At 43.2% G+C, this 10,703-nt stretch overlaps 2 protein-coding genes across 4 annotated transcripts in view; both read right to left on the reverse strand.

Moving 5' to 3' along the window:
• The window catches only part of RADIL (Rap associating with DIL domain), an 87,585-nt gene that overhangs the window by 54,849 nt on the left and 22,033 nt on the right, over positions 1-10,703 (reverse strand). The gene's annotated exons all lie outside the window — the stretch shown is intronic.
• On the reverse strand, positions 4,280-9,293 carry PAPOLB (poly(A) polymerase beta). Of its 2 annotated transcripts, XM_063609492.1 has the most exons (2): positions 7,604-9,280; positions 4,280-4,440 (listed from the first exon to the last, which is right to left on the reverse strand). In XM_063609492.1, exons 1-2 carry the CDS (start codon positions 9,069-9,071, stop codon positions 4,313-4,315), a joined length of 1,596 nt encoding a protein of 531 aa, XP_063465562.1. In that variant the 5' UTR covers positions 9,072-9,280; the 3' UTR covers positions 4,280-4,312. The 2 variants fall into 2 exon arrangements, with proteins under 2 accessions (XP_063465562.1, XP_055148193.1); XM_055292218.2 differs by lacking the exon at positions 4,280-4,440 and having other exon boundaries at positions 4,971-9,293.

A 10,703-nucleotide genomic window follows, 5' to 3' on the forward strand; every position in this document is an offset into this window, starting at 1 on the left:
AAAAGATGCTGGGTGTACATGGAAAGTTATTTGGAAGTGATTTTGAACTTCTAAATATATGTGTGTTGTGAAAGAGAAGACTATCATTGCCATTTACTAGACATTCTCTCCTTCCTCTTAATAGCATAAGCCCTAAGCTATTGGTGAGGTGATGTACCCAGCTAAGAAAAGCGACATTTTCCTGTCTCCTTTGCAGGTAGGCACAGCCATGTGACTATGGTGCAGTCAGTAAAAGACGAGGGGATGCCGCTGTTGGGACTTCTCTGAAAGCTCCATAGGTGGGCAGTTTGCAGGTACACCTTTGCCCTTCCCTGTCTTCCTTCTTTTTTCCTGCCTTAAATGAAGATGTGATGGCAGGGGCTCCATAACCATCCCGCACCTTGAGGTAACCCTGAAGATAGAAGGCATGAACTAGAATGATGGGGCCAAAAGTAGAAAAAGCCTGGTCCCTGGTGACCAGGAAAGCCATGTTACCAGCTCTGAACTTACTGTTAGGTGACATAAACCTGTATTGTGCCCAAGCTACTCTAACCTGGCCAAATGCAATTCCGAACTGATGAGGAGGCATTAGGTGGGGTTTTTTGTTTGTTTTTGTTTCTGGGGAGGGTGGTGTTTGGTTTTTGTCATTGTTGATAAAGAGGTTAAGATATCACTTTGGGCCAGGCGCAGTGGCTCACGCCTGTAATCCCAGCACTTTAGGAGGCTGAGGCGGGCAGATCACCTGAGGTCAGGAGTTCGAGACCAGCCTGGCCAATATGGTGAAACCCCGTCTCTACTAAAAATACAAAAATTAGCCGAGCATGGTGGTGGGCGCCTGTAATCCCAGCTACTCAGAAGACTGAGACAGGAGAATTACTTGAACCCGGGAGGCGGAGGTTGCAGTGAGCCGAGATGGTGCCACTGCACTCCATCCTGGGCGACAGAGCGAGACTCCGTCTCAAAACAAACAAACAAACAAAAACAAAAAGATACCACTTTGGTATTGGTTGTTTAATTATATTTCACACATATGAAAGCATTTGTAACTTAGACTAATAACAAAATGAACACCATTTCATCCACCACCCAACCTAAAAAGAATGGACTAGTTCCAGAATCACATCAACCCTCCCAAGCACATCTTCCTGCCTGTCCCCACCTCTCACCCTACCAAAGCGAATCACTTTCCTGGATTCCGTGTTTAACATGGCCTTTTTTCATTTATAGTTACACTACACATTTTTGTGGTGGTGTAACTATAAATTATACTGCTCTACTTTGCTTATTTTGAAACCTTATATAAATGGTATCACACTCTGTGCATTTTTCTGCAATGCGCTTTTCCCCTCAACATGATGACACACAGCCAACATTGACGCAGGTAGCTACGGTTTAATTTCACAACTTTATGGTATTTATTGCACGAATATGCCACCATCCAGCCATTCCCTCATTGATGGATATGTGGATTGTTTGGAACTTTAGGCTACTACAAAACGTTGACATAAACACTCTTATACTCATTTTCAAATGCTTCCTGACTTTTCTACCACCACGAGAAATACCAGAGAAAATTATGGTAGTTAAATGGCACACTGGAGGTAAACTAGAAGGTGTGTAGAGTTCTGGACATGGCTGTGGTCCCACAGACTCTGGTCACCCCAAAGACTAAGGGGATCAGTAAGATGAAGTACATCAGTGTCCCACAGCACGAGGGTGAAGACCTACGAGGAGACTAATTGGAACGCAGAGTGTGGGGCCCATCAACTGTGCTAGATAAGACCAAGCTGCGCCGGGCACGGTGGCTCACGCTTGTAATCCCAGCACTTTGGGAGGCCGAGGCGGGCGGATCACGAGGTCAGGAGATCGAGACCACGGTGAAACCCCGTCTCTACTAAAAATACAAAAAATTAGCCGGGCGTGGTGGCGGGCGCCTGTAGTCCCAGCTACTCGGAGAGGCTGAGGCAGGAGAATGGCGTGAACCCGGGAGGCGGAGCTTGCAGTGAGCCGAGATTGCGCCACTGCACTCCAGCCTGGGCGACAGAGCAAGACTCCGTCTCAAAAAAATAAAAAATAAAAAATAAATAAATAAAATAAATAAAAATAAAATAAAAAATAAAAAAATAAAAAAAAAATAAGACCAAGCTGCTTCCCAAAGGGGCCAAAACAATTTGTACCATGTTCTCATTGGCACCGTGTTGGAGTTTCCATTGCTCCTCATCCTCACCATACCTAGACACTGTTAGACTTTTTTATTTTTGTAAAAGAAAAGAAAAAAGAAATACCTCTCTGGTCTTATATTGTATTTTCCTTGTTACTTCGGAGATTGGGCATCTTTTCATCTTTATTGGCCGTTCCTAGCTCCTCTTCCGTGAAATGCTTATGCACTTCTTTGGCCCATTTTTTAAACTGGGTTGTTGGGGATTTTATTGTTTTCATTTTTTGAGACAGAGTCTTGCTCTGTTGCTCAGGCTGGAGTGCAGTGGTGTGATTTCAGCTCACTGACACCTCCGTCTCCTGGGTTCAAGCGATTCTCATGCCTCAGCTTCCCAGGCAGCTAGGATTACAGGTGTGCATCATCGTGCCCAGTGAATTTTTGTGTTTTTAGTAGAGAAAAATACAAAAGGTGGAGTTTCACCACATTGGCCAGGCTGGAATCAAACTCCTGGCCTCAAGTGATCCGCTCGCCTCGGCCTCCCAAAATGCTGGGCTTATAAGCATGAACCACTGAATCCAGCTTTTTTTTCTTTTTTTTTTTTAAACAGACTCTCACCGTCACCCAGGCTGGAGTACAGTGGCGTGATCTCAGCTCACTGCAACCTTCACCTCCTAGGTTCAAGCAATTCTCCTGCATCAGCCTCCTGGGACTGACAGGTACATGCTGGGACTACAGGTACGTGCCACCACGCCCAGCTAATTTTTGTATTTTTAGTAGAGATGGGTTTTTGCCATGTTGCCCAGGCTGGTCTTGAACTCCTGGCCTCAAGCGATCCACCCGCCTCGACCTCCCAAAGTGCTGGGATTACAGACATGAGCTACCACACCCGGCCTGTTGATCTTTAAAATAGACTTTTTCCTTTGTCATCCTTAATATATTCTGGATAGTAATCATTTGTCAGTTTTATCTTATCACAAAATCTTCTCCCAGCTTAGGGCCTGTTTTGCAGTTTTTTACTTTTCACTGTTCATTATCTGATGAACAAAATCTCTTAATTGTACCAATCTCTTCTTTCATGACTTGAGCTTTTTTGTGTCTTCTTTATGCTATTTGTTACTTACTTCCTAACTTACTGTTCTGTGGTCAGAGAACATGTCCTATAAATCAGATGCTTTGAAGTATGTTAAATATTACTTTTGATATAGCAAGAGGTTAATTTTTGTACACGCCCAATGCTTACTTGAGAATAACATGCATTTTCCAATTGTGGGGTGGAAGGTTCTATAATAAATATTCACCAGATCATTGATGGCAAACAATGGCTGAGGGGGATGGGTGACAAATCCAGCCCCGGCCATCTGTTTACATATTGTCTATGACTGATTGCCCTCTACAAAGGCAGAGTTAAGTAGCTGTGACAGAGACCGGATGGCTTCACAAAGCTGAAAATATTTACTATCTGGTCCTTACTGCGAAAAGTCCACCAGCCACTACACTGGACTGTGTTCAAAAACTGTTTCCCTTCTATTTTTATCTGCTTGATATCAGTTAATGAAAGGCTGTTTTGAAATCTTCTATGATAATGACACATTTAGCAATTTCTGTTCATCTTTGTTATTTCATGTTGAGGCTGATTTATTAGGTGCAGACAAGTTTTAAATCATTAAATGTTCCTGATGCGGTAGGTCTTCTATCATTAATGCATGGTCCTCTTGCCCTTAAGAATTATTTTTGCTCTGACACCCATTTGAATGATACTGTTATTATACCAGCTTCTTTTCATTAGCATGCCTTTTTTCCATTCTTTTATTTTGGTTGTGTCTCTTTTAAGTAAAACAGCAGCCGGGCGCGGTGGCACAAGCCTGTAATCCCAGCACTTTGGGAGGCCGAGGCGGGTGGATCACGAGGTCAGGAGATCGAGACCATCCTGGCTAACACAGTGAAACCCCGTCTCTACTAAAAAATACAAAAAAAAATTAGCCGGGCGTGTTGGCGGGCGCCTGTGGTCCCAGCTACTCGGGAGGCTGAGGCAGGAGAATGGCGTGAACCCAGGAGGTGGAGGTTGTGGTGAGCCGAGATCGCGCCACTGCACTCCAGCCTGGGGGACAGAGAAAGACTCCGTCTCAAAAAAAAAAAAAAAAAAAGTAAAACAGCATACAGTTGGACTTGGTTTTCCTATGGAATCTGACCATCTCTGCCTTTTTTAATCAGGAAGTTTGGTTCATTTATTGTAGTGACAGATATATTTGGTTTCAATTCCATGACCATAGATTGTGTTTTCTTTTTTTTTTTTTTTTTTTTTTGAGACGGAGTCTTGCTGTGTCACCCAGGCTGGAGTGCAGTGGCGCGATCTCGGCTCACTGCAAGCTCCGCCTCCCGGGTTCAGGCCATTCTCCTGCCTCAGCCTCCCGAGGAGCTGGGACTACAGGCGCCCGCCAACACGCCCGGCTAGTTTTTTGTATTTTTAGTAGAGACAGGGTTTCACCGTGTTAGCCAGGATGGTCTCGATTTCCTGACCTCGTGATCCGCCCGCCTCGGCCTCCCAAAGTGCTGGGATTACAGGCTTGAGCCACCGCGCCTGGCCAGTGTTTTCTTTTTACTCTATCTTTTTGTATGCTTTCCCCCTTTCTTTCCTGCCTTCTTCTGGATTCAGCTTAACTTCATTTTTTACCTTTACTGATTTGAAATTTTAACCTTTTCATGTTTCCCTAAACATTATTACATTCTAGACTTAGTAAGGTCGAAAAGTTCATCTGTGTCTCTACCCTCCTTCAGAACAATGTAAGTACATCTGAATTCGTATCTTAGATTTAAATCATACTATTGTCCAGTATTTTAGTTTCACTTTGCTTGTTTGCCATTTATTTTTATTGCATTTTAATGGAGAAATAAGTCATCTGTTTTCAAAACAGTGCTTGAATATACCAGGAGAATAGATACCGTAAAACAAAGCAAACTCCACTCACTAGGTACATCACATGAAAAAAATGGTCTGACATTCAGGTAATAAAAATTAGAAATAAAAAGTCCCAAGGTTCCAGCTTGGTAAAACAGACACAGTTACAGGTAATGTTTAATAAACTATTTTTTTCCCAATGTGTAAACAAAATGACCAGACTAAATTTGTGCCTGGCCATTTCAACCTAACGCCATAGCCATTCAAAATACAGATATTGTGCACACTTCACCCGATTTATTATTGTGGTGAAAGGGCAAAGATGTGAGAAAAAAAATACTGTATACTAGATATCAGAAAGTAATGGTGAAAGAAAAGTCCCTACAGCCTAAAAGGACATGACTATATTCCAACTTTGGAAAATTAGTGCAGAAGGACAGGAAAAGAGTTTAAGTAACTGCAGTTTAACATGAAAAGTGCAGAGTTAGAGGAGGGGCAGGAGGGGTTAAAGCAAGGCTAATTGGAAAGCCTGTTAGGTTTGCTGTCTAGATTAAGAAAGACTCAACTTTCATTCATTCACATCTGTTGCCCCTCACATTTCCTAAACATAGATGCTCTACTGCTTAATTATGAGGGATCTTTTTTTTTAACTTAAAGTATTGCTGATCTTTTGTAGACTAAAAGAGCAGAAAGTCAGTAAGATGTCAAATGCTTGCTAGAAATTACTTTTTTATGCTTCTACATGTAAAATTTAGAGATGAATTTTGATAAATCGTTTAAAAATAAAAATGGGTTTAAAATTCTTGAAGAAAATGCCTTTTTGCTTATGTGTGCAATTGGAAATTTTTCCTATAAGGAGGTATTCTGTGGAATGTACAAACCTTCTCATATGTAGCGATCAAATGGTCATCCAAGATCAGAAACATCTCATAGACATTACATTTAGTAAAGTTTTGCTAAAATGTGGTGTTCCGTTGTAACCAATATTTGGTGTTTTGTGCCATGTGGCCACAGGATTGTCAGTTTCACTTCATGGTTTAGAGAATATTATTCTTTTTTTCTTGTGAAATGACACATAAGCATACTGTGTGCATACAAGCAAAGAGAAGAGAGGGAGGCAAAAAGCTTTTTTGTTTTAGGACTAATGATTGAGGACAAGAGAATATGGAGCTTTGTTAGCTCAAAGAAAATGTTTGATCGCTGATTACTCTCTAAAACAGTTCCACAGATTAAAACCAGTGTGTCCTTTCTCCATAGTGTGCCATCAAAACCAAAGACCTACTAACGGTTGTTTTGGTGTCAAATACATACCTTAAAGTTGACATTTCATTTTAAAGGGTTACAGCTACCTCACAGGGACTGAGCTAGATGTACTTTTATGCTTTCTCTGAAGTATAGTACACCACTGCACAATGGTATCGAATTTTAAGATTAATAGTGAAGAAACCTCTTCAGGGAAAAATAAAATTCACCAATTTGAAAAATCTAAAATTAGTTCTACTTTCTAATAAAAAATATAAAGTGCCTCATCAGTATAAGGAATCCTGATACCAGTTTGTATTGCAAATTTTCCCAACAATGCATCAAGCATAAATCCAGTCCAGATGTCAGTCACGGGTACAAATATAGCTGAAAGGTTTTTTTCATTTTAAGGGCAGTAGTCCTTTGAAATAGTTAATATAACTGTTGCTGACACATTAATAACAGTACCTCTAGCTGTCACATACTAATGTGGACTTCTGATCAAGACTGGCCCAGTAAAGGAAGTTACCAAATGAGCCTCAGTCTATTTCAAGTCATATCTAGTCCTGTACCCTTCATTCTCCTTCTTTGGTATTTGAAAACAACAGGTTGAGTTGGCAGATATTGTTCATGGACCTTTGAGGTTGTTTTTAACCATTCAACCTGTTTTACTGAATTCTTGATAACAGGAATTGGATTTGCAGGGAGAACAGGGATACCGGAAAGATCTATACTGATGTTCCCTGAGAGGCCAACAGAGAAGATGCTGTCTGAATTTTTCTAATGGAGTTGCACTTGTCTTTGTATTGAGTTTCTCCTCTTCTGTTTTGGTTTTCTTGGTCCTTTCTTCTTTATGAGGCAAGAATATCCTCTAGACTCCAACTATAGGATTAGATATGTTTGTTGCTGCGTTTCCTGAAGGTCTGGATGGCTTATGAGACATGTTGAAGAAACAACTCTGGCGACCATGGCCTTTGGTGATGGAGAAATGGCAGGTTGAGAGACAGCGTGAGGAATACTTTCGTTTAATGCAACCCCTGAACTTTCACTGGTATTCACCTGTTGCAAGGAAATTTCAGTAGCCTGTATGTTAGCCACAGATGCTGTCATTACAGCCAGGGCAGGACTGTTTCTACCCTGAGAACTGCTAATCAATGGGCCTGTCTTCACAGCGCTAGTAGATGAAGGCATAGACATGCTGTTTTCACAGCCTGCAGACAAGTCAAAGCTGCTGTCGTTCAAATCTGTCAATCTTCTACCTTCTGTTGAGTGTGCTTTCTTGTCCTGAAGCACATGATGAGGCAGCAGCTGGTGAAGTTCCTTTCTTCTTAAATGCATTGCAGTAATTTTCATACCCACCTCAAACATCTTACTATTCAATGCTTGCCTATAAACAGTATCTGTGAAAGACTGGATATCATAGGTGAGATCAATACTGAGAATTTCAGAGTTTTCTGGCTTTTTTAGCACTAACCCAATAACCCACATTGTACGAAATTTTTCCATATCAGTATTTTCTTTGGGTGCTGGAAATGACTGTGGATTCACATGTGCCAGTGTAATAAATTCATTCTTCTCCAAGCTCCCAACCAGGATTCGGATCTTTGATTCCACCAAGCCCACCCATTCTAAATGTTGTTTTTCTGTTGTTGCACTTGCCAGAAGTACAATATAATGCTTGTACTTTTGAAAGAAGCTTGGAGCTTCAAAGAGTTTGGACCACTCCGCCTTACGTAGCAAAATCTCATGTGTGATAGCAAGCCCCTGTTTAAACTCCTCAATCATGACCATCCTGGTTGAAATAGACACGTTGTATGTGGAGTTCTGCTGTGGGTATGCTGGTGTGATGATAGGCATAAGATGGTACCTATCACTGGGATTTACTCTTGGGTCCCATACAGGCAAATTAAGATTCCGTTGTTCAGGCTCTTTCAGTAACACTGGGTTTGGCCATTCCCATTCCGAAAATACCAAGAAGAATTTCTGTACAAGAGTTGACGCTACTGCATTTGGATAAAGCTGACAAGTTCTTGCTACTAGCATGGCCCAGGAAACACCTCCGAGGAAACCTAATATATTGGAATAGATATTGTGGCACTTGGCCCACAGTTTGATGGCTCTCAGAGTCAACCTGAAGTTGTCAATGTTTGGCACTAGATGTAAAATTTCATCGGTTACCCGGCAACCATTAAGGCTTCTTATGCATCTAATGTCTAGATTTTTAAGTAGACTGTCATCTCTTAGGTCCAAATCTTCTGGAATAGTCTGTAGTGCTAATCTTGCAAATAAAATATCAATCTCTATCCCATCAAAACACAGTTTGATAACTGGCACAAATGCCTCCTCAACAGCCCTTAAATCTTTTACTTCCTCCTGTAGTTTCAGTTTAGCATAGAATGAGGTGAAAAAGTCGCTTCGATCCACATGCCTTGGTGCAACGCACAAGGCGTCAATATCTGCGCCTTTCGTATGTACTCCTAATCTGTAAGAGCCAAACGTAAAAATCTTTCCTCCAACGTTGTCAATTACAGACTGGGGAAGACTCTTGCTTTCACTGATTTCACGTATCCATTCCTTTACCAGATTATTTAATTTTTCCAAAACTAAAATCCTGCGCTGCAGTTCCTCTTCCTCTTCAAAGACCCCGAAGGGCCTGAGGGTTTCTATTAGCCTCTGGGTGAGGAGGCAGTCCGTCTCCTTGGGGACCGCTAGGCTGATAGGCGAGGAGATGCCCAAGCGCTTCGGGGGCGGCGGCGGCTGCGGTGGTCCCTGGGTTGTCACCGGAAACGGCATCATCTTTCAGTGCCCGCCCCGCCAGGGCACGTCCCCCACCACCGCGACCTTCGCGGCCGCCGCCCGGGTCATGATCCACTGAGGCGGGAAGGGCAGGGCTTCTAGCTGCCCTGGTCCGACCCCACTCCCGCTCCCGCTGCGCGCCGGCCGCTTCAGGAGCTTCTCCTCCTTCCCTTCAGCCCCAACATGGCGCCAGACCCCTCAGCGGCCGCGTTCCAGAACCTACCGTACACGCGCGCGTGCCTGTGCACCGGCCGCCAGCGCGAGGGCTCACGGGAGCCACGGCCTTCTGGGCTGGGGCTCCTACCGCTGCGCGGGGTGGGGGGGGTGGGGGGGCTTTAGATGGGGGTGGGCAGGGTTCACGTTGTTGATAACCAGCCAAACTTAACCCTTTGTTACCACTATTTTACATATTTGCCCAACTTTACCCATCTAATTCTTTGCTCTCCTAGTCCCCTGACATCTCAGATGTGCATCCTTTCTGGGGGCACTCTCAGCCCTCTTCACCCTAGCGTGCACCCTTTGGAAGTCCAAAAACCCCTTCGTAGTGGGAACCCGTGGTGGAAAGCAGCTTCTGTCTTGTTTCTTGGGCCGTTGCTGGACGTTGGTTTAGGTGGGGCAGCATTTCAGCATTTCGAGGTCCACATTTGTGTTCTGGCCATGCTTTAAAGGCGCGATTCTGCTGTCCTCTGGTTCCCGTTGAGAATTCCGCAGCTGGGTAAACTGCTGCTCGTCTGTCTTTTCTTATGGCAGCTATAAAAGTCTCTGTCCCTAGTGCCCTGTGATCCCACCACTATGTGTCCAGGCATAGATTTCTCTTTAATAATCTTACCCAGGCTGGGCCCGGTGGCTCACGCCTGTAATCCCAGCACTTTGGGAGGCCAAGGCGGGCAGATCACCTGAGGTCAGGAGTTGGAGACCAGCCTCAACATGGAGAAACCCCGTCTCTACTAAAAATACAAAATTAGCCGGGCATGGTGGTGCATGCCTGTAATCCTAGCTACTCAGGAGGCTGAGGCAGGAGAATTGCTTGAACCTGAGAGGCAGAGGTTGTGGTGAGCCAAGATCACACCATTGCACTCCAGCCTGGGCAACAAGAGTGAAACTCCGTCTCAAAAAAAATAAAATAAAAAATAAAAATAAAAAATATAATCTTACCCAGGATACACTATGATTCCCAAATCAGAAGTCATGCTTTTTATGATCTCCAGAAGCTTCTTGGGCACTTCCTCGGAATATGTTCTCCCACCTATCTCCTGATTCTCTTCATCTAGACACGTTGTCAACCTTCTCACTCTGTCCTCCATGTCTCTTAAGCCATGTGTCTTTCTGGGTGATGCCTGATTACCTCCAAGTCCTCTCTTCAGTTGTATTTAGTCTGCTGTTTAAGCATCATTGAAATATCCACTTAAATACTTATATTTCACTATTTTGTTCTTTTCCAAGCTTCTCTGCCTTTTAGATGGCATTCCGTTCTTTCATGTTTTTCCCCCTACCTTTTATTTCTTTAAACGTGTTAAACATACTTATTTAGTACTCTATAACTAATGATTCTAATTCCGAATGCTCTTGAGAAACTGTATAGTTTGTTGTTGTCCCAGAACTCAGAGCGGTATTACCTCTTGTGTCTTGTAA

This window comes from Symphalangus syndactylus, chromosome 9 (assembly GCF_028878055.3).
Source record: "Symphalangus syndactylus isolate Jambi chromosome 9, NHGRI_mSymSyn1-v2.1_pri, whole genome shotgun sequence".
Taxonomy (NCBI): Eukaryota; Metazoa; Chordata; class Mammalia; order Primates; family Hylobatidae; genus Symphalangus; species Symphalangus syndactylus.

What these genes read in the sequence shown, in the direction of transcription:
- PAPOLB (XM_055292218.2), bottom strand. Translation starts at nt 9,071, where the DNA reads ATGATGCCGTTTCCGGTGACAACCCAGGGACCACCGCAGCCGCCGCCG.